This window comes from Balaenoptera musculus, chromosome 1 (genome assembly GCF_009873245.2).
Source record: "Balaenoptera musculus isolate JJ_BM4_2016_0621 chromosome 1, mBalMus1.pri.v3, whole genome shotgun sequence".
NCBI classification, from domain to species: domain Eukaryota; kingdom Metazoa; phylum Chordata; class Mammalia; order Artiodactyla; family Balaenopteridae; genus Balaenoptera; species Balaenoptera musculus.
The window spans coordinates 134,198,311-134,222,297 of NC_045785.1; the positions used below are offsets into that span (position 1 = coordinate 134,198,311).

The 23,987-nt window shown below is 34.5% G+C and overlaps 2 protein-coding genes across 5 annotated transcripts in view; one reads left to right on the forward strand and one right to left on the reverse strand.

The window, feature by feature from the left end:
* Nucleotides 1-23,987, forward strand: part of RALGPS2 (Ral GEF with PH domain and SH3 binding motif 2) — a 166,794-nt gene that overhangs the window by 101,740 nt on the left and 41,067 nt on the right. The window lies entirely within an intron of this gene.
* ANGPTL1 (angiopoietin like 1) lies at nucleotides 161-22,013 on the reverse strand. The gene is made up of 5 exons (XM_036834092.1): nucleotides 21,659-22,013; nucleotides 15,763-16,608; nucleotides 3,642-3,835; nucleotides 2,057-2,327; nucleotides 161-732 (listed from the first exon to the last, which is right to left on the reverse strand). Exons 2-5 carry the CDS (start codon nucleotides 16,583-16,585, stop codon nucleotides 545-547), a joined length of 1,476 nt encoding a protein of 491 aa, XP_036689987.1. The 5' UTR covers nucleotides 16,586-16,608; nucleotides 21,659-22,013; the 3' UTR covers nucleotides 161-544.

Genomic DNA, 23,987 nt, shown 5'->3' on the forward strand with positions numbered 1-23,987 from the left:
TTGTCAAGAATTCATATTCATTTCATGTGAAAGGCACAAATTCAATTTGAAGTAACTTTTATTCAATGCAGAATGTTGGCAAAACTAGAGTTTTCTTCTAATTTCCTGTCTATATTTTTATAAATAAAATGTATTATTTTGCTGAAATCTTAAAATTATTTTTCCATTGGAAGTTATAGCATTTTCATAAAGTTTTTAAATAAATTGATAAGGATCTTGAACATGATTGAATTTTGATTTAAAATAAAGCTAAAATTTGTTTTACATTGTGGCAAATATTTACATTTTACAAAACAAACTTTGCCTGTATTTAGTCAATAATATTTTTAAAATAACTTGGATTATAGATACAAATAATCTTCTGCAGTATATTAAGGGAAGATGAAACTACATTCATAAATCCCCTTTTATAGTTGTAGTAAAATTCATTTAAAAAACTATATCTGTAGAAATGAATTGTGCAAAATAATATACATGTAACATTTACATTTTTAGGAACTGAAAAATAGAGTTCTATGTCATTTAAATTGGAGACTGTCTCCCTTCAGTCAATAGGCTTGATCATCATCTGAACTGCTCTCAAGGAGTATGAGCCACCTCGGTATTCAGCCCAAAATATTCCGTCTTGGTACTTGCTTCTGTAATGGCCTCCTCTGTACCATACTCCATTTAGGTTAGAGTGTGCACAGGCATTGTACCACCATCCTCCTTTATGAAAGTGGGCGCAGTTTCCTTTGAGGAAAAAATATAGACATCAGAGTAAAAGTTTCTTCTAAGTGTGGTACTCTGTAAACCATCAAATACTTATTCTACGTTTAGAACAATTTGAGTTTTTCTTACTGATTTCAGTTACCTTTATCTTCATAGTGTTGCTTCTTCATTTATTCTGTTACTGTTGCTTAAGTATCACCTACTTGAAAGATCACTTGAATTGCCAGTTTTATTTTGCCCTTTGCTTATTAGTACATGCTTTTTTGTTATTGTTGTTAAGTGATTTAATTTTCTGGCTAGCAGGGTAAATAAAATGCAAGTAGATTTTGTGTGTAAGAGAGAGAGATTGGAGAGATTGGGAGGGAAGGATATGGAGTTGCTAAACAGAGTAAAGTTTGGGGAAAATTGATTTTCAAAATAGCAAAAAAATAATATGAAATAGTACTATTAGCAATCAGATGAGTTTCTATAAATAAGGCATGTATTATGATCATATTTATCTTCCTTTTTTCCTCTTTTACCGGTGTGAAATAGAAACCTATGTGCTGCTTGCCAAGACGCAGCTGAACGTAAAAATAAATCAACTTTCAGGGGTATGTCTTTATCAGAGCCAGAAACCTAGGTTAAAAAGGCAAAAGTATGTGAAAATTAAATTAAAAATTATGTGGATGGCCTAAATGAGTCTTTCTAAAGAGACTATTTCCCCTCTGAATAAAGCTTTTTTGCTATTCCTATACCACATAATGCAGTCATCTTGCTAGTCCCCTATACCAAGAAGTGCCTTTACACCATGTACCCAAATGGCTTGTTTCCTTCACTCCCTTCAGGTAACATTCAAATGTTACCTTTCTTGGCCAACCCACATAAAATGGCACCCACCCCCTGTTCCCTTATTCGGTTTTACTTTTCCTAAAGTACTTGTCACCACCTAACAAATCATCTTGTCTCCTTCTAGAAAGCAAGTTCCAAAAGGGCAGGGACTTTGTTCACTGCTGTGTTCCTCAGCACCTACAACAGTGTCTAGCACATGGTAGGGGTCCAGTGGGATTTGTTAGCAATTTTAGGCAGTTGGACGTTTTATTTCTAGACGAGTATGTTTTGTTTCCCATCCCCACCCCATCAAGTTAGAACAACAGAACCTTGTTCACAGAGTTCACACTTTGGGATTGCCTTAGAGAAGAGCTCCTAAAAGCTGTTCCTTTCAGCAGGTTGTATTCTCTTTGACTGAGTCCAAAACGACCTTTCTGAAAAGACTTTAATGGCAATACTTTAATAACAGGGTTCTATTTAAAGCGTAGAAAGTGGTGATTCTACAGAGAATACACATCAGTTTTTTCTTACTCACCTGCATACATATCTTTATCTCTGTCCAGTGTGGTGAACTGTTTACCATTATGCCACATCATAGAATCCCCAGCATTCCCCTGGTAAGTTCCCAGGCGCAGTCTATAGAATTCACTTTCAGGTTCCAGGCGAAAGCTGCTATATTCTGCATAGACTTTTTTATCACTCCAGTCTTCTAATTCAATCAACAACTTATAATTATCTTGATTGCTAAGCATATAGATGTTTTGCAGTCCAAGCCAATATTCTCCATCTATGTTTCCAAATCCTTTCTGTTAATAAACAGAGAGCATGCTTACATGAATTAGTATAGAGATAGTAAACTTGTTATAGACAAGTTTTAAACATTTGATAGCATAAAAATATTGACAATTTAAGTGGTAATGTGACCTTCCACTTTTGTAGATCACCTGTTCTACTAAAGTCCCATATAATCACTTTGTTTTGTTTTGCTTTCTCTTAATTTGTCAGCATTTATTTGCACAACTAGCTCCAAACTTTACAAATAAGACAAAGCAGAAGGGACTAAAATTACTCATAGCGACTAAAAACATTAACTAGTAAACTACCCAGGCCCTTAAAAAGGGTTCCTGATTTCTCTCATACTCATAAAAAGAAACAATTTTTTGTATATAGATACTGTCCCCACCATAGTCAAACAAATAGGACATCTAACATTTTTATGATATTCAATAAAAATGATAGTATCTGTTTTAGAACAAATTATCTTCTTTGACTCTATTAGAAATAAAATTAGTAAATGTAAGAAGATAAAACAGTAATCTTCAAAGCTCCTTCTTTGAAAGATTGTAAGTTAATATTTGAAAAAAAGAATAAATTAATTAACTATCCTATTTCAGTAAGCATTTGCCATTGCAGGTATGCAGCAGAATATAAGTTTGGTAAACCTGATCTTAACGCTAAATGTATTTTCAGGAGGGTTGTGTTGCAGGATTTTTTCCCCTTGTTAAAGCAGAGGACTTCTGGGACTTCCCTGGCGGTCCAGCGGTTAAGATTTCCCCTTCCAATGCAGGGGGTGCGGGTTCAATCCCTGGTGGGGGAGCTTAGATCCCACATGCCTTGCCGCCAGAAAACCAAAACATAAAACAGAAGCAATATTGTAACAAATTCAATAAAGACTTTAAAAATGGTCCACATCAAAAAAATCTTTTAAATAAATAAGTAAGTAAATATAAAGTATAGGACCTCCAGAACATGACCATTTTTCTAGGACTGTTTACCTCTGATTAAATATACTTGATAATGGGTGCAAACGTGGTCATGATTAAAAAAGCAGTTGTCTTCTTAGAAAATGAAATTAGGATCAGTCTTTGCAAAGAATTAAATACATGTGTAAGTCATTCAGACTGAAAGGAAACATTTTAAAGTACATCTTCAGTTTCCTTTCTGCGTTTTAATTTTGACTTTAAAACCAGAGATGAGAATTGTCTTTTTGACAAATGCAGATAATGAAAAACATATGGATAGTTTTTTTTAACTGTGCATCTTATTTATTGCATATAATGACTATTATTGCAAGAGCTGCTTTGTTCTACCTCTCCCCCACATCTGAAACACTGATTTACCTTATAATTTTCCCAATTTCTGAAGAAGTTGACAGAGCCATCTGTTCTTTTCTGAATAACAGTCCAACCCCCAGGATCCAAACTGTTCTCACACCATAACTGCACTGGTCCATTGCTGTTTTCAGGTTTGATCATATAAATGCCACTGACTGAATGTCCAGCTTCTTTTGCATGCTGACAGTCTTTGAATGGTCCTGTAATCAGAATATCTTTGATTGCCAGGAAACTTAATAGGAAAAGAGCCATATTAAAGTAGTTTTTAGTCAAGAGTCTTACCTTTGTATCTTTCTTTACAGATACCACTTTTTATGTATTGTGTACACAATACTCTACAAGTTAAAGAAACTAAATTTATATTAAAAAAAAAAACAACTAAATAAAAGAATTACCCCAGTCCCACTATCTGGAACATTAACTTGTTTTATCTTCCACTGTTCTTGCAAGTCTTCGTCCAAATACGTACATTTTTGTATTGTTATAATTCTAACACACATAGAAAATTGGATTCTGTCTTTTTTTTTAACAAGCATTTCCATTGGACTACAGTCTCCACTCTAGCACTTACAGTAGCTGTAATATGCAACCTTTGATGTTGATATATCATGTTTCTTCCACTGCCATTAGACACTGAGGTTTTATCTGATTTTTGATATTATAAATAACACTGTACAAAGTGTCTTCTTATTGGCTTCATTTTTTCATACTTATAAAAATGTTGCAGGATTGATCTACTGGATCAAAATGGTACGAACAGCTTTACAGTTCTTCATAGTGCCCAATTTTTAGTTTCCAAAATTTGATTTCAGTGGAACACACTAGTCCCTTGAGATGCTCAGTGAAAATGGCATACCACAGTCAAATAAGTTTTAGACTGCTAAATATTATGTTACCCTTTTGGAAACACAGTATGCATTCACTAAAGACTGAGAAGCCCTGAAGTAAACCAGTTTCCCAAACTTTTGGAATTTTTTAACTTTTTCCCTCATACAACAGTTCATAAGAATACACTTCAGGAATGTTGGCAAAATTCCTTTCTAAAGTGTTGTATCAATTTATATGACTGATAGTAATTTTCTTTTTTAATCTACACAGTGACTTTCTGATAGTTTACAGATGTTCTATAGATGAAACAGTTAACTAACTAGTCTTTAAACCCATAGGCTTAAACCCACTTTTTTCTAATCCCAGCATCTATGCTCTGAACTGCTGTGCTACAGTTGTCCCCATGTTATCTCACAGTTTTATGAATTCACTCCCTATTTTTTAATCCACTGATAAGTTCTTCATAAATTTTTAAATGACAAAACATTTTGTAAAATCATTTGTAGAGTGTCTTGACTCTTGAACTTGTGATTTCCATATTTTTGATCTAAAGAAAGATAGCTTCTAGTTTTACTGAACATTATTTAGTTTCACCCTTCTCCAGTGTTTTGACGCTTTGAATTTTTTTCGTAAGCATGTCAAGATATGAAGTGGTTCAGAAATAAGAATTACCCTAAAGATCTATTAGAACAACCAAAAAAGTATAGAAATTTCAGTTGTCAAATTTTATATTTTACTAAAAATTTTTAAATTCTGTCATGTATAATTTTTAGAAAATGTGTGAAAGTAAGAGAGTTTAGTCAAGTAAAATTCGTCCAAGAAAGTCTATACTGTAATGATAATAGGATTGTTGAAATTTTGAGGAATGTGTTATCTATACTGTGCCAAGTATATACAGGGTCCCTTATGGGGCCTTATTGGGGTAGAATTAATCTCATTAAATAAACAGTTCCACAGTTACGTCATTAGAAGGGATTCTTAGAGACTATAAACTCTTCCCTCTAGATTACTCCTTGAAGATGGAGACTGTTTTTGTTTTTCTTCTGACTTCATGTCATCACTGTTTTAACTATTAAGTAGACGGTCAGTAGTTTTTTGTTAAGCAAATGAATCAGCTAAGTTGCCTTCACATTTTAAATAACAAGGAAATTGAAAACCACACACAAAAATCAGAGATGATCAATTCTCTAGTCCATGTTTTTATTATGTTTCAGGTTTTTAAAAATTATAATACAGTGACTTGTAAGCACTACAGATTACTATTAAAAATTTGTGGAAACTGGAAACACGTAATGCTATCTTTCTTGGGTTATATTTATTTTAGGTATTAAATGTCTTAGTTATAGAGTTTCAATTTGATTATTTTTTTTATCGTTTTTATTTCTCTTCTGAGATTCCAGTCTTGCATTTATTATGAACATAGTTTCCTTTAAGCCGTAATAACTACTTTAAAAATTCTTGTTCCTTCTATTCCTAGTTTGTTGAGAGTTCTTACCATGAATGGATTTAGGATTTTGTCAAAGGCTTTTTATTTATCTACTGACATGATGATATGGTTTTTCTTTTTTCTTTTGTTAATATGATAAATTCTGTGGATTGTATTTTTAATGTCAAACCAACCTTTTATTCCTGGGATAACCTCAACTTGGTCATGTTATCGTTTTTATGTATAGATGGTTTTGATTTGCTAAAATTTTGTTAAGAATTTATGCTTTTATAGTCATGAGGATATTGGTTAGTTTGTGAAAGCTCATAAATAGTTTCTTAAGCTAGGGAGGACTATTCTAAAAATAATGTTTGCCCTTTTCAGACTGGCCATAAATTAGATCACATTCCATTTAAATTCAGTGTGAATCATTTTTATGCTATCTACCTTCTCAGTTATTGAATTTAAAGTACAGAGTATTCAGAGCCTTTAACACAATGCTTTACAAAGTAGCCATCATCAGTAATTTAGTTCCCTTTTCTTCTTCATTGCTGACCTTGACACTTACTTCATAATTTAAGTAGCTTGTGTAATAAATATGTTTATTTAATTCATAAATTTAATGCGACTATTCAAAGATGAATATACAGTCATTTCTATTGCAGAAAAATAACGTATTCCTGAAAAATCTCGTGTTCTGCAAAACTGTGCACTAAAAATAACAGCTGATGTTAGCTGTTAGCATACTTTGTGTTCAGCTGCAGTTACTTGTGGCACAGAACATTAATATGCTTGGGGAAAATTCCATATGAATCAATATGACCACTTTGTTTTACTGATATTATTCTCCTTTTTTATCAGTCACCTATGAGCTACTTCACATTACAGAAACACGCATTGTAGTCAAGTCAGAGAAGGGTAGAGAAGTTTAAATGAAGTATGATTTCCAGGTCCAATCTTAGATTATTTTGTGTAATGCATGGTAACGTGTTTATTTGTTTACTCACGAGCAAGAACTGTAATTTTTGGTTGTGTATCCACAGGTTAACCCACTTAGGTGCTCAAATATTTGTTGAACTAAATGATTCCTGGCAGCCACAGTGGTTTCCTCAGTTCTGCATTATTTTTCCCAGAAATGTCTTTTCTGCATCTACGATAGGCTAGAAATCTTTAGGCTCCAGGGATAAAGAAACAACCATAGAGTCCAGTGGGAAGTGGGGAGAGAGAACTCCACTACAGCTTGCTGAGTACTCTGATTGAGTCAGCAGGGCACACAGGAACACTGGCTAAGAATTAGCTAACCTAGATTTGTGGGGAAGAACTGGAGTCGGCTCCATCTGAGCTGAGTTGTGAAGATTGAGTAGGAGTTGGGCCATTAGGGGTAGAGGGTCTGATCAAGGCCACACATGGGTGAAATATGCTGAGGCGTGGAGACAGAAGAGAGCTTGATGTTCCAGCGGAGCTACAAGTTTTGCATGTCTGAAATGTCAGTGGTTGGAGGGTGGTACTTAGAGCTCTTGAGGTCGGCTGTAGGGTTGAAATTGATTTCTTCAGTCTAAGAATGCAGTCATCATACTTGTTTACCACCTTAACCAGATTTTTTTTTCTAAGTTGTCACTTTCACAATAGTCAAGGATATCTGAGGAGCATTGCTCTTATTTTAAAACCTGTTAGTATTGTAGTTAATGCACACATGAAGTGGTTTTGTTGCAATACATACAGATATTTCTCTTATTTCAGAAATTTGCTTATTCTATGAATGTCATCTTTGTAAATGTTTGCTCTGCACTCATTTGAGTATAGTTTTGACAGTTTACATTTTATGTTTAACTATATATTCACAAGTTGGACTTTCATTAGACTATTTGAATTGCTGTTAAAATATTTAGAAACATCAAGGTTTTGAATCTTGACAGAATATTTGTAAAATGCCATTTGTTCCTTTCCTGCTATTTAATAAGCCCTCGGATGTTTAAGCAAACTGGGGAGTTCTGGGTTTTCTAGATCCAGCTTTGATTTGATAAGACTTCAATTTATGCAAATTTAAAATTATCTTCAACTTTAATTTTCAACCCACTTTTTCGTAGTGGGCTTTATGTTTACAGTTTGGATGCCTGTTAGACTTGGTTGATATAAAAGCTTAGGAAAATGAATTCTTTTCCAAGACATATGGATAAAATTAGCAGTGCTTATAGCTATTTTTTTTCTCCTCAGTAAAGATAGTAAATATCAAAATTTAGTATTTGTTTATTTTTATAAGTAAACCACTAACCTGTCTTAGCCTAGTGTATACTGTTGGTCTTGGCAGAAATATTTTCTCATTATTACTTGCATATCTTATTCATTTGCTGCTGTAGAATTAGGTTATAGATCATTCTTACATTAAATATTTTACTGCTTTCTCTGTACCATACAAAATGCTTAACAGGAATTCTTAAAATGACTAGTAAAAAAGTAGCAGCTTTATTTTTGAGAAGCCAGTTTTAACTTCCTGGTTTATATTATCAGAAATAAATTAATTGATTTATTTATCTATGATATTTATATATGATTCAGGAATTTGTTATTAATGGTTCAAAGGGTATAGACTGGAAGTACCTTTCTTTCAAAATAGGAATTTTATTAACCTTTTGTTTGCATTGAGTAATTTTTTTTTTTAATTTTTATTGGAGTATAGTTGGTTTACAATGTTGTGTCAGTTTCAGGTGTACAGCAAAGTGAAACAGTTATACATATACATATATCCACTCTTTTTTAGATTCTTTTCCCATGTAGGTCATTACAGAGTACTGAGTAGAGTTCCCTGTGCCATACAGTAGGTTCTTACTAGTTATCTATAATATTTTATTTATAGTAGTGTGTATATGTCAGTCCCAATCTCCCAATTTATCCCTACCCACCCCCCCCCTTTCCCCCTGGTAACCATAAGTTTGTTTTCTACATCTGTGACTTGCATTGAGTAATCTTGAAATACTCATCTTCTATGACACAATTGCATTCTTCTCAAAGCGGGAAAATGGAATTCTGTACATTGAATTTGAAGGACCAGTCTCTTTCTTCCTCAGTTTCTTTGATGATTAAAATTTGTATAAGACTAACAAACTCCAGTTAACAGGTCTGATTCATCATAGAAAGAAAAATATTGACCAGTCATGCCACATATTTTCCAACATGTATTTTTTCATTAAGAACCCATATTTTGAACAGAACAGTGGGTTAAAAAAGACAAGAGGTTTCATACTTTGAATAGCACCTTTACTGGGAACCATCTTTATTTAACCTACCTATTCTCTTTCTATAAAGAAACTGTTTAATTACTTAAGTTAAAAGGAAAATCGTTTTCTTCAATAAATGCTGGAGAGGGTGTGGAGAAAAGGGAACACTCTTGCACTGTTGCTGGGAATGTAAATTGATACAGCCACTATGGAGAACAGTATGGAGGTTCCTTAAAAAACTAAAAATAGAACTACCGTACGACCCAGCAGTCCCACTACTGGGCATATACCCTGGGAAAACCATAATTCAAAAAGAGTCATGCACCAAAATGTTCATTGCAGCTCTATTTACAATAACCAGGACATGGAAGCTACCTAAGTGTCCATCATCGGATGAATGGATAAAGAAGATGTGGCACATATATACAATATTACTCCGCCATAAAAAGAAATGAAATTGAGTTATTTGTAGTGAGGTGGATGGAGTTAGAGTCTGTCATACAGAGTGAAGTAAGTCAGAAAGAGAAAAACAAATACAGTATGCTAACACATACATATGGAATCTAAGGAAAAAAAAAAAAAAGGTCATGAAGAACCTAGTGGTAAGACACAGACCTACTAGAGAATGGACTTGAGGATATGGGGAGGGGGAAGGGTAAGCTGTGACAAAGTGAGAGAGTGGCATGGACATATATACACTACCAAACGTAAAATAGATAGCTAGTGGGAAGCAGCTGCATAGCACAGAGAGATCAGCTCGGTGCTTTGTGACCACCTAGAGGGGTGGGATAGGGAGGGAGATGCAAGAGGGAAGAGATATGGGAACATATGTATATGTATAACTGATTCACTTTGTTATAAAGCAGAAACTAACACACTATTGTAAAGCAATTATACTCCAATGAAGATGTTAAAAAAAAAAAAAAGGAAAATCGTTTTCTTTTTGTTGTTGAATTCCTCATTAATTTTCTTACTTTGTCCCAATCCTGTGCTCTTTGTGATAGGAGAAATAGGACAAAAGACATAACCAATTTAGAGCTTTCAAATAATTGGTCAGCAAGTAAAATCTTTTAAGAGGTAAACTTTTTAATTGGGTTGTGAGTTAAGCATAAGGTAAGTATACTTACCAGCATTTCTGGAATGGGAAATTTGAGGCAAATACTTTCTAAAGTGATAATAGATTCTTTCTTGTAATAATATGAATTACTTTATTAATGTATAAGTTTAAAATGCAGTTAGCAACCTGAGCTTTTATATTGAAGTTACTTAAGAATATACCGATTATTTTTTATAACTGGTTAATGGAATCATATTTCAGCCCTTTTGCTTAACCAGTCTTCTTTAGTTTCTCTTAGTTTAAGTGCTAATATAAATATGCAACTGAAACCAATTGCATTTTTAAAATTTACTAATAGGAAACATTATAAATAATTGAAAATTAGCTTATTACCCACTAAAAAGCATTTTTTTAGTTTCTAATGACTGCTTTTCAAATTTAACTTTTTAAGCTTACCTTTTATATTCCCATACATGGCAAGGCATATATTGGAAAGTGCACTCAAAAAATGTAATAATGATATTCAAACTGTACACAAAGCATTTTTACGTGCATCACCTCATTTAATCATCACAACAAAGTCTTTTACAAAAGAAGCAACTGGGCCTCGGAAAAGCCTGGCCAGAATCCAAGTTTCCTGGTATTCAGATCTATTCTCTAACACGCTATGAAGGAACTTCCTCAACTTCATTCACCTACAAGGAATGAACTTATTTTTATAAATACACCATTTGTAAGAGGAAAATGTTTTCTTTTATGAAAGACTAACCCAAAATGTAGCCAATGAATAACATTAACAGTTAAGAATTTTTTTGATGGCAGTTTGCCAAGTGTATAGTTACATTCTCAAACATTTTGTTTTTTAGGTAGAGGGAAAGTAATGTTTCTGGAGATTATTTATTGTAAACCAACAAAAGTATTCTGTTATTTGCCATAAGTTCACAGTAAGTTTGTTCTCTTGAGGTGCATTTTTCTTATAACCATTTTAAATGAAAATATAAAATTGCCTGTCATTAAAACACCTTTTTAAAAAATGCTGATAAATAAAAAGAAACGAAATTGAGTTATTTGTAGTGAGGTGGATGGACCTAGAGTCTGTCATACAGAGTGAAGTAAGTCAGAAAGAGAAAAACAAATACCATATGCTAACACATATATATGGAATCTGAAAAAAAAAAAAAAAAAAAAAAAAAAACAATGGTTCTGAAGAACCTAGGGGCAGGACGGGAATAAAGATGCAGACCTACGAGGGAATGGACTTGAGGACACGGGGAGGGGGAGAAGGGAAAGCTGGGACAAAGTGAGAGAGTGGCATGGACATGTACACACTACCAAATGTAAAATAGATAGCTAGTGGGAAGCAGCCACATAGCACAGGGAGATCAGCTCGGTGCTTTGTGACCACCTAGAGGGGTGGGATAGGGAGGGTGGGAGGGAGGAGATACGGGGATATATGTATATGTGTAGCTGATTCACTTTGTTATAAAGCAGAAACTAACACACCATTGTAAAGCAATTATACTCCAATAAAGATGTTAAAAAAAAATGCTGGTAAGATATATATAACATAAAATTTACCAGCTTAACCATTTTTAAGTATACAGTTCAGTGGCATTAGTACATTCTCATTATTGTACAGTTAATCTCTATAACTCTTGCTATCTTGCAAAACTAAAGCTCTGTACCCATCAAATAACAACTCCACATCCTCCCCTCACCCCAGCCCCTGGCAGCCACCATTTCTGCTTTCTGTCTCTACAAATTTAACTACTCTAGGTACCTCGTATAAGTGGAATTGTACAGTATTTGACTTTTTTGTGACTGGCTACGACACTTTTTAAATAATACATATACATTATGCATTTAAAGAGTTTAGAATGATCATGTACCTACATGTAGAGTTCAGTAATATGAACTTCTTGGTGCCAGAAGCATATGTAAGTACAGCAATAGACATCCATCTTTGCCCTTTTTTGTGCAAGTACCCAAACAGCTTAGACATATTTTCCAGTCTGACATAAGAATAATATGAACAAAGATTTTAGCACATTATATGTAAAGAAAAAATAGCAAGTCTATTTATTGTTGCTTGTAGTAGTTTATATTTGATAAGAATCACAGAATATTAGAACTAGAAAGAGGTGTTAGAATCTTCCAGTCCAACCAGCACTCTCTCATTGTACAAACGAGAAAACACAGGCAAAGTGACTTACCCAGGGTCAATAACAAAGGAAACAAGTTTCCTTAATTCTGTGCTGTTTCCCTTGTAGCTAATTATGTCCTTGAATTTCAGAGACCAACGTTTATAGAAAAAAATAGAAAGTTAATGTTTACTTATAACAACAAATAAATAATGAATAACAGAAAAAGTTATGCGCGTGCTTAATTTTTACGTTAAGGATTGGTTTATTTTGGATATATACACCGTTGTTTCATTAAAGCAAAAGTCTGTTTAATGGGACCTTTGATATGCTAAATCATCAGCATGAGATTTAAGTCTGTAATACTAGATTTTTTGCACTACAGCTCAATGTGTAGTAAAACCTAGAACTGATGTATCTCATTTTGCTTAGGCATTTTTCGTGTGTCAGTGTATGAATATGTGAATAATCATTTCTTCTAGAACTGGTGATACTTCCAGTTAAGATCAGTACCCACAGAAAATACTCCATGGCAGTCATCTCCATACTTACCTAATTGTACATCCCATCAGTTAAAAAAAATTTCACATACTTCAGATATGTTTATTTATAAATTGTATGTAAAAACTACTGGTAAATTGTATACAGTAAAAGCTTACACAAGACATATTTTAAAAGAATATAAAAAAATATATTTTTTTCTTTCTGTACCCAGGTGATCATTTCATACACGTCATTCCTTTGGAAATCTTAATAGTGATCATCATTTGCCTAATTTAATGGAACACTAGCCTGTTGTTACTGTTAGTTAGAACACTATAAAATGAATGACTCCAGTACAATAGAATGTGTTAAAGTACTTTCATGAAGGTCTTTGGAATGACAACTTTAAGAATCTCTATAAAAATGTAGTTCAAGTCAACCAGCATTTATTTAGCATCTGCAAATGACACAGTATCCATCTACCAGGAAGGAGCTTGTATTATAGATGGAAGGCATTTTATTTAGATGTGTGTATAAGTACTGTGTGTACATGTGAAGGTAACTGATAATTCAGCAGTGAATATAAGAAATGTTGTGTCTGTGTTACAGAGAGTAGAGACATTCTAAGGCACAGAGGAACCCTTTCCACCTGCCCCCAGCCCCGCCAAGGTCACCCAGCTAGAAATCCAGGATGTCTCTATCCTCTAGCTGCTTCCATAGATAATTTGGATCTAAGTTAGAGTTCTGGCTCTGAATGGAAATAAGGGACACATCCGTGAAAGACTGAAAAGCAACATGGATAGAACTTAGTTGACTGCGTGTGTGGGACAGGAGGGAAGTGTCAAAGATGAGCCAAGCGAATTCCGAAACGGGTAGTAACTTACACAAACTAGAGAAGTCAAAATCCATTTACCTGTCAATTTTACTTACAGAAATTTATATCCTGAGAGTATAATCATAGAGGAAAAAAAAGAAGAACAAAGCTAATTTTTAAAGTTGCAAGAATATTGGTTACCATGTTTATGGGGGCGGGGGGTGAGAAAGACCTGAAGGTTATTACCAAAGTGTTAACTGTAGTTTATTTCTGAGTATTTGGATATTCAGCAAACCTTTTTGCAAAGTTTGTTAGTGTTTTCTAGATTTTCTTCGGTTATTATTGCTTTTATAATAATAATTTACTTATTTCTAAAAGGAGAATGCTAGTTTGGGGAAAAGATTGTTTTAGGGTTTAGTTACCAATTTATTTATTCGTTCTTCAAGTATTTATTGTAGTGCTTACAATATGCTGAGTACAGCATGCCAAACCTAATCCTGGCTAGATGTTTGAGAGAGAAAAATGAAAAGACAGTTCACTTTCTTCCAGAAGCATTCAGTCTAGCAGGGAGACAGACATGCAAACAAATAGCTCCAGTGTAACATGATGTAAAAAACATAGTCAAGGCATAGTCAGCCATTTGGGGAAGGAGCCATCTAGATACGTTTGTTTGAATCTGAGTGGGTATAACATTTAAGACACTATTTTAGCTAAGCCTTGAAATCTGCCAGGTTGACAGATAAGCTGAAAGAAGGCATTTCAATAGAGGAAGCAGCAGCATGTGAGGTAATGGTCGAATATCCAGATGCAAACATCTAGCTTTGGTTAGAATCAAGAGGGAGAGCTCCATGCAGGAGTCATCTGAGCAGTGGTGATACTTGTAGCCTTGAAGGAGTGTAGACCTCTAAAACAGTATCTTCAAGAAAGCCTTTTTAAGCCATAGGAGAAGGAAAAAGATGCCAGTTGAAGGACCTAGAGAAGTAGGAAGAGTCAGAGTATTATGATGTGGAGGCCCAAGAAAGCAGAGATGTGAATGGTCAGTGGTGTCCACTGCTGCAGAAAGACATGTCCACTTTGTGATGTACATACTTCCAGTCTTTGTCTTTGTCCTGTGTTTTTGTTGTTGTTTAAAATTATTTCATAGTCTGTGCGCAGTTTTTTGTCCTGCCTTTTCAGAAAGTAAGTGAATGAACTGTAATTAATTTTTTTTTTTTTACTTTTGGGCATTTGGGTTTTTTCCCTTTACTCCAAGAAAACAAATCAACTTGTAAAGAATTCAGGAGAATGGCTTATGAGAAATTGGATGTAGGTGTAAAATAAATGTTTCCAGAAAGTTAGCAGTGAGCTTATTACTAGACTGAAACAAAGATGAATTATTCCTCTTTTTATTCTGGGCACCTTGATCAGTGACTGATAATGAAGGGAAGAAGGAATGAAATTAGAAACAGAGGTAGAGATATTAGGATCAATTCTCAGGTTTTTTATGTATTGAAAACTTTCTTATACTTACATGGTTACAGGGTACAATGGTAGGATTTTAGCTTTGGAAAATAGGAGGGATATCTTTTCCTCTTGAGACTGAGAGCAAGAAGGCATGGGTTTTGTGCAAATGTTTTCAAGATAAGAAAGCACAAGGAACCTAGGCCTGAGTAGACTTAATCTCAGCACAGCAGCAGGTGGTGCATGTGCTGCGAGTGGAGATAAAAGGGGGTTAATTCTAGGCTTTAGGAGAGTGAAAGCAAATTATTACATGTTCCTTTTGAGGAAGATGGTGATGGGAAGAGCATCAAGAGGTAAATGAAAGGATTGTTTAGCAGTCGTGAGGATCTAGTTGGAGTCCGAGAGGATGGTCATAGAGGTTAGGAGTGGATTGTGGAGCCATTCCTGTCTCAATGCTAGTAATTTAGATTGTAAGAATTTGGATGAAAGACTACTTTTTCCACGAAATATACTGTTTCTATGAACTCTTAGACCCTTAGAGCTGAGAGATGTATTTAAGATCAATTCTTGGTTGATAGAAAACAAAAACAGAAAATTTAATGTTCATGTATAATTAATTACATCACCAAAATGAAGAATAGGCATGTATTACGAGCATTGTCTCATAAACCATAAAACACATTAACCTTGTACTTCCATTTTCAACAGTAAGAGGTAACTCACCTTCATTGATGAAAGTTACTGGTGGTATCTTGAAAGGGCTTTTGGTGGGAGAAGTTGCCAGATCAGGTGGTGGCATTAAATCTCTGGGATAACCTGGATCCCTCTGTATCTCATTGCCTCCCAGCAGACCAGGAGTATACTGATGACTGTTAGGAATGTGCTGTGGCACTACCTGGACGAGAGGAGGAGACACATGGGGGTCTTGTCGGGAAAATATCCTCAAGCACTGTTCTTCCAACAAAGTGATCATCACAGACTGGTTATTGACAAGATCAGTCAAGGAAGCATATTTCAACTCTAGTTCCCTGTACCTCGTTGCCATCTTCAACATTTCTGTGGTGACATTGAGGATTTTATTTTCCAACTGGGAAAGTTCGAGTGAATTATCCCTCTTACGGATAATCTCATGTAATAGTTGCATATAGAGTTGAGTAACACGAGAGTTCATGTTACGGCTTTCTTTTCTCAGCAGCTTTACCTCATTGACAATGTTTCCATCTACATCCACCACCAATTGCAGGACATCTATCTCCCGCTTCTGCCTGGAGAGCACGTCCTTCAGGTTTTCAAGGTCCATCCTGGTGATCATGTCTTTAATGGTACCTGCATCTTGCCCTTTGGTATTGACACATATTGGCCCTGTTATTTTTTGTTCAGGTACCAGGAATGTGTATGAACATTTCTTTGCTTCCTCTTTACCATCTGTGGCACGAGGGTATCTCCTCTGGGTTATTTTTTTAATTTTGAACTGTCCTCCTCTGCAATGTCCAATGCCCATTAGTAGGAAGAATAGCACACTTAGGGTCCAGATAAAAGCCTTCATTTTGAAGTGAGGTTGTATGACGTCTTTAAAAAAAAAAAAAGCAATGAAGGGAAAAAGTAGAAAAGAATTAATATTTATCTGCTTTTAAAGTCAGTAACATAAAAAAGTATCTAAGGGAAAAACTGAATATCTATTGGTGTTAATAAATTGGGCCAGAATTAAAGTTATTAATTTCTTAAATTCAGTATTAAGCACCTTCCTATTTGTTTAAAAATTAGGTTTCAGAGATGAGCTCTCCAACTACCACCTTATTGTAATGCTTTTTGTTCCCCAGCTCAATGAGCAGATCTTGGTGAGTGCCCACTGTGTGCTGAGGCATATTGTTAGATGCTCTTGGGGCTTCTGAGACCCTAATAAGACACTTTTCTTACCTTTAAAAAGTTCACTTGCTTTCTTAAGGCTTGGAAAATGGTACATAATGTTGGTAAGGCATTAATAAAACATTCTTCGCTAATTAGTATGAAAGTTGCCAGTGTTTTTTATTTATATTGTGCGGTTTCAATTAAATTGGCCCTCTCTAATAAGTATCTTTTTTACCTATCAAATTAAAAAAATATTTTTAGACAAATCTAAAACCAGAAAGTTTTAGCATCATATTTTTTGTTTGTTTTTGTAACATGTCCTTTTGGGATTGAGGACAAGTTTAAGAATGATAGCATGCTCACAGTCATTATTGTGGGTAATTGTGTTTCCTAAATCATAATCATATATATGCTCTAAGCTTATATATGATTCAGCAGGTTCATTTTTCTAACAGAAGTTCTACTGAACTTCATTTTAGTAAAATGTTAATAATTTTTTATAACCATTACCAAGGAAAGAAACTCATCTGTCATTGAATCTGATCGTTAAGAGTTGGAAAGTACCTTAAAGACCATCTCATCTCATTCAAGACAAGACCTCTTTGCTCCCATGGGTATGTTGAAAGCCAAGGCCACGGCCACACGAATAGGTAATATTAGAACCAGGTCTAGAATTCAGGTTCCCTGGCTCTTCAGTCAGTGTCTATAGCAGTGGCACATACGCTAAAATGTGTGCTTGGAATGTTCCATTTTTTCTGTGGCAGATACATACTTGCCTTTTATAGTATAATTTCTATAGAAACACTCAAGGAGACCTTAAGACTAGTTCCAAGAACCAAAGCCGCTTTCTTTTTCTTTAGTTACCTCCCTAAAGAGTAGTAGCAGTTAGAATGAGTAAGATGTGTCACCCCATCAGGTTCATTAACAAGCTGCTATAGTATAGCCCACCTTCTCTCTCTTATAAACTTGATTCCTGTCTGCTGTTTCTGAAGGATGGCAGTGGATATACTAAGAACTTTTCTATCCCGTTTTCCACCCAGGTACTTGTTTTTTGCTTTGGAGAGCCAGGTCCCAAGTTGTTTATGCCTGCTATTAATAAATAGCAATGCAACAATAACAATAGTTCATTTTTATTGGGTGCTTGTTAAGTGTCAGGCATTGTTTCAGCCTTTTACATGTATTAAATCATTTACATCTCACCACAACCCTCTGAGGTAATTATTATTATCCTCATCTTCAAATAAAGAAACTGGCATCCAGATGTTAAGTACCTCACCCAGAGTCACACAGCTTCTAAGACATGGAACCAGGATTTGAACCCAGGTAGAAGACTCCAGGGTTCATGTTTTTCAATAACAACTACATCATATGGCAATGTATTCTATCCTTTTTTCTATCACCAACACTGTAACAATCCCTTATATTTTTGTAGTGCTTAACTCGTGTTAACTGTTTGCATTCACAACAGCACTGTGAAGTAAATATCTACCATTTTGCAAAGAAATAAACCTGGAGGAGATAAAACACTCAGATGAGATTCAGATCTTCTACTCATAACTTCCTAGACCTGTGATTTTTATCCTCGTCATGTAGTAACTACAGAGGAGTCTTAACTTTGTGTTCCGTGTATTTTACAGTCTTTTCCTGGTTTGTATCTCTTTACATTGACCCATTAACTTAATTATGCACAGGTACTTGTGGATCATTTTTATATCCCAGACTTTTCTGCTGTCACTCCTTTCCCTCCATATGTATTCTGTTAGTTGATAGTTACCTGTCTAACTTGATTATGAAGCCTCTTAAAATTAAAGGTTGTATCAATGAAATATGGACTCTTCAACTAGAGTCATAAAGATGACTACTGCTTTCTAAAACCATGTCTCCTTACTTCGGTGTTTTCAAATGAGTAATGTTTGCAAAATAGGGTGATAATGAAAATAAAGCAAAGAATGGATGGAATGTACAGAATTCTTTTTCTTTTCCTAACATAAGATAGGAAGGAGGAGCATAGTAATATTCCATATTTGTGTCAAAGGCTTTCTGTTTGCTGACTGATAGCCAGAAGTACACTTGGATGAGTACTTTTAGTTTTTTGCTTTCATACTTTGCCTTCTGACATTAGTAGAAAATTTAGACCGAGTGTCATCTATTTTATTTAAAAAGGACTCTAGTTACTATACTAGAGTTACCTGTACCAAAAACCAATAAAATATTTCTTGTTATACTTGCAGATTCATAGAATTTAGATATGGTTTATTTTTAAAACTGCGGACAGTAAAATAGAAGCCATCAGCCTGCTGGGTAAACGTATAGCATTTCTCCTACGTGGTTAACGTATCCAGTGTTCAGATGCACTCATTTCAGTCACTTCAGTAATGGAATGGAAACTCTTAGATCATAAAATTATTTTATCTAAATAAACTAGTATGAAATAAGCTACCAAAACAAGGAAAATTCAGAAAGTATCATGAAACCTCAAAACATGTAGACTTTTCTGAATAGTATTCCAACTGAAGATCTTGTATTCCTATCAGATGCAGATTGTTATAGAACTAAGAGCATATAATGCAAGTCTGCTAATGTGACTTTGTATCCGTGTTATCATGGAAGAACAAAAATGTGAAAATACAAATCTAAATTAAAATAGCAATAACTTCCTTTTGGTGTGTTCTGCCTTGGCTCTTTGTGGGTTCCTGTATAATTAAGTCATAAGATGAATTCTTGCCTACCATAAGACACTCTGACCTAAGTTCATATTTAAAGGAGACAACCAAAAGTTTATTTTTTAAAAAAATAAATACAATTCCCTTATCCTTTACAAAAGTCATGACTTCGTTGTCACCTAAAGCTGAATAAGGAACCACACTTCTTAAGGAGTAGACTAGCTACATCATGAGTAAAGAAGGAGTTTTTTAAATACATTTACTGTTACCTTTTATGAAAACATTCTCTTATTTGTATTTTCCCACATATGTTCAGTTTTTAAAGTGAAAGATCCATAAATCTGTGTTACGTCATAAAACCTTTCTGTATATGTTAAAATTTTCCTAGGTCCCACGAGAATGTTGTAAATTAGTCACAGTATACTTAAGTTTAAATCTATGTCTTTGCTTGGTTGTTTTTAGGGAGGGGAAAAAAAAGTCTTCCATGCTTTGAGTTAATTTTATTGGTACTATTTCTCTTCATAGTTGCTACATTGCCAGCTAGTAGGGAGAAGAAATGAAAGTTAGGATATACTTCCTTTCAGATGGTAAATGCATAGAGGCATTTAACTGGCTGTGTCACGCACTGAAAACAACATGAGGCAATGAACTTAAATTTATGAAGCACCGAAGATACCTTAGATAAAGACTTCTAGATGGTGAATTATGTTCTGGGAAGAGACTTGAGAACAGTTTCATCCCCTGGAGATATTTAAGGAAGGGATAAATAGTTATCTGGGTTTCAGATTAAATGCTTGCCTAAGGCTTCAGTAAGAACTGAGGTTTAACTGAGGTCCTTTACTTTTCATAGCAACAACAACAAAAAAAGAAAGAGATGACAGTATTTCAGATCCAGTATTGTTTGGAAATTTTATCGGAATTTCTTGTAAAATATGTTTAACAGAGATCCTCCCAGTATTGAGAGTTTTGAATCTTTAAGAAAAGGACATGAAAGTAAAGTTGAAGAAATCCTATTTAGCTTTACCATTTTTTGCTTGTTGAAGATTCTTACCTTGAATTTCTTTGATTTTTAAAAGGACAGAGGACCCCCAGATCATAACAAATTTAAGTGTCTTTGGTGTTAAAGCTCATTGTTGGTAACTAGTAATTTTATTTTTAATAATTCTAGTAATACAATTAAACAAAGCCCCCAGATAGAATATTGAAAGAATCGTGTTTGTTGACCTATATTGTTGGTCCTTTAATTATGTATTTAAGTAATTGTATCTTCTGGGTTCTTATTTTCTATTGTTAATGCTGATGACTTACACAATACTTCTATACATTTTATTTCTTCTCCTCAATTCTAATCTGTAAGGTTTTAGGATTTTTTAATGTATCAATCGCTTTGCTTTTTCACGTAATTCCAGTTGTAGCAGTTTTAATTTCTGTTGCCCAAGTTAAAGTACTGTTACATATAAACCTATGAAACTATTTAAAAGTTTGAGTTTTAGCAAGAAATACTGTAGACTTGTTTTAAATCTTTAATATTTAGTAATATGAAATATTAATATTTAGGTTATATTTGGTTATGCTATAATTGAGGTATTGTTGCAGAGCCTTTCAGTTAATTTTATATCTTCTTAGCTGTGTTTTGTAGCTATACTTTAAGATATCTTCACAGTATATGTAAATCTTTAGCATATACACTGTAGCTATGTAAAGAGAAACTAACCATGTTTACAACTATTTTCTTTAGTCTGTATCCCTTTGTTTTTAATCACTCTGCTGTAAATCTTATACATTTAATCTGTTACTTGTTAAAACTTCTAATGTCACTAAAGTACTTGTTTTCTGAAACCCAGCATGTATGCATCAGTCTATAAACATATACGCTAAATACCATTAAATTGAACCTCAAATAATTCATTAATCATCATAAAGTATATAATGACCAGTTTTATATAAAGTTGCAAAACAAAACCTTTTTCAGACTAAACAAATTGTAGTATATTCCAAAATTCTTTGATTAATAAGAGATTTTGAAATTTCTACTACAAATGTAAAATAATTATACATTTCAACATACATAGAATTTTTAAATAAAAATAAAAGAAATATTATAATACCTTTTGCATCTGTTGATAAAGCAAACCCAGAGACTTGCTGCTCTTACTCTTGCTTTTAAAAATCAGTGTAGAAGTTTGTTCGTCTGTGACTTTAATGGCAACTGCATTTTTGTTTTGGACCGTTGAATCCAAGCTGTACTAAGGGACTTCTTTTTCTTCTTACAGCACAAATCAATTGAATTTGACAAGCCACCTATGTAATTTTAAGTAGTATAGTGGAAGTTCCTGGTCTGCGGGCTGTCTTTAATCCAGCAGAGAAAGCATTGTGGCTTTGCTCTGTCTGCCACATGGAGAAATTCAGTAACCAGCTGCAGCTGACCCAGATTGTATATACAGTACCCTTGAATAGTGATTCCCTCTCTTTCTCAGGAGACTCAAGTTCAGCCCACATATTACGTCACCAAAAATTTGCTGGAGACTTGGGGGGAAAATCTCTTTAGGATTTCCTCTCTGTAGCTTTAAATAGGGGTGGGGGTAGTGTGATCAGCAGGAGGTTGAAAAGCTCCGAACAAGGAGAGACTGTGTGCAGGTTGAAGGAAGGGCACCATCTGGAAACAAACTATCATAGTTCAGCAGGCAATTATAAAACAAACATTTTAGTCTGCTGCCCAGAGATCTTTTAAGTTGAACGCTGAAAAAATAGTACTCAACTTCACTTAGAAGTAGGTGCAGGCTGATGAGTTTGCTTTTTTATTACAAAGAACAAGAGTTAGACTCTGTTCTAAGAGGCAGTCCCCTAAATAATATAATACTCTTTATAGCCTAGAAGAATTTCTAAACATTGAGTTGCCAGTTCAGAAGTGTTTAAAGTTGTAAGAAACCTGATGTTGTAATATGTTATATCTTACTGTGTAATGTTTCTGAGATAAAACTGTTCATTATTTAAATTCTAATGTTATATAATTAAATTCTGATGTTATATAATGTCACTGCCTCCTATTCTGCAGCATGACTCCTCTTGTCTGAATACGGTTATTCTTATTAGTTGATGCTGTGATTTAAAAGCAAACATAACCCTGGCCTGAGTGGGAGAAAAAAGAGAATTCTGACTCCCCGCTGGCTATGGGAACTTAGACAAGTCACTTTACCTACCTCTGGCCCAGTTCTTCTGCTATGAAATTAGGGTGCTGGAGAGGGAATTAGTAATTGTTGAGTACCAACTATGCCTTTATATTGCATTAAATCAAGACTGTTGATTAACTCAGTGGCTGAGGAGACACAGATTTAGACATTTTAAGTAATTTGGCTTAGGACTTCCATACTAAGCGGTAAGAACTGGGATTTGAATCTAACTCCAAAGCGTTCGGCCACACTCTCTCTCACTGGATCATATAATTGCTGATTGCTGCTTCTAGATAAAACCTGTGCGTTTCTACTTTCTATGCATACTGTGTGCTTTCCCCTCTTCGTTGCCTTACCTTGTGCTACGTTCTCTTTCTCAGGCCCTACCATCAACTGTTTGTTGATCAACATCCTTTATTTAAAGTCAGCTTACAATAGTTTCTACTTATTTCACAGAACTAATTATTCCTTTAAATTCCTATGACATACATAGGTATAGCAGGGGTTCCATACTCAAAGGCCTACAAATGCTCACAATAAGAATGAAGCAGGTAATGTATATAAGTGAAGTAAACCAGAAGTAAGAGAGCAGAAGAAAATAGGGTTATGACAAACTGGCATCCTTAATGGTTAGTATAATGGTATCTACACCCTTCTCAGCTATACCTCATTGTTGCCAGATCTCCCCCCCCCCCCCGCCCTTTTTTTTTTTTTAAGGAAAAGAGGGTCGTATGTAGATATTTCTTATGGTATTTCCTGATTTTAAAAACATTTTAAAGACAGCTTCTAGCCTCTGATTTATATTATGTAATACATTACTTGATCATTCAGTGATCATATTGTATTCACTAATAGCTTAATCTGGAAAAATACGAGATAGGAAGCTCCTCCTGAGCTCTTTTGCTTGAGCGATTTAAAGCAGTTAATAATATCACTAACCAAGGTTGGAAAGTGGAATAGCAGGTGTTTAGGGACAAATAATGGTTAGTTTGTCATGTTAAATTGAAAATGAAAGTCAGGAGGTGTGTTCTATACAGAGGTTTGGAAAGTCATCGGCAATTAGGTGACAGTTGAAGCCTCAGAAGTAAGATAATCCAGAAAAAGTACATGCAGAGTGAAAAGATTAGTGACAGAACCGTGGGGAATACCAATTCCAGGGAACATGAGGAAAAAGAAGAATGGAGGGAGGGTGGAAGCGAGGAAAGTTCAAGCCAGTAAAGACCAAGAAACAAAGGGAATAGTATAAATACTGCAGAGAGACTGAGCA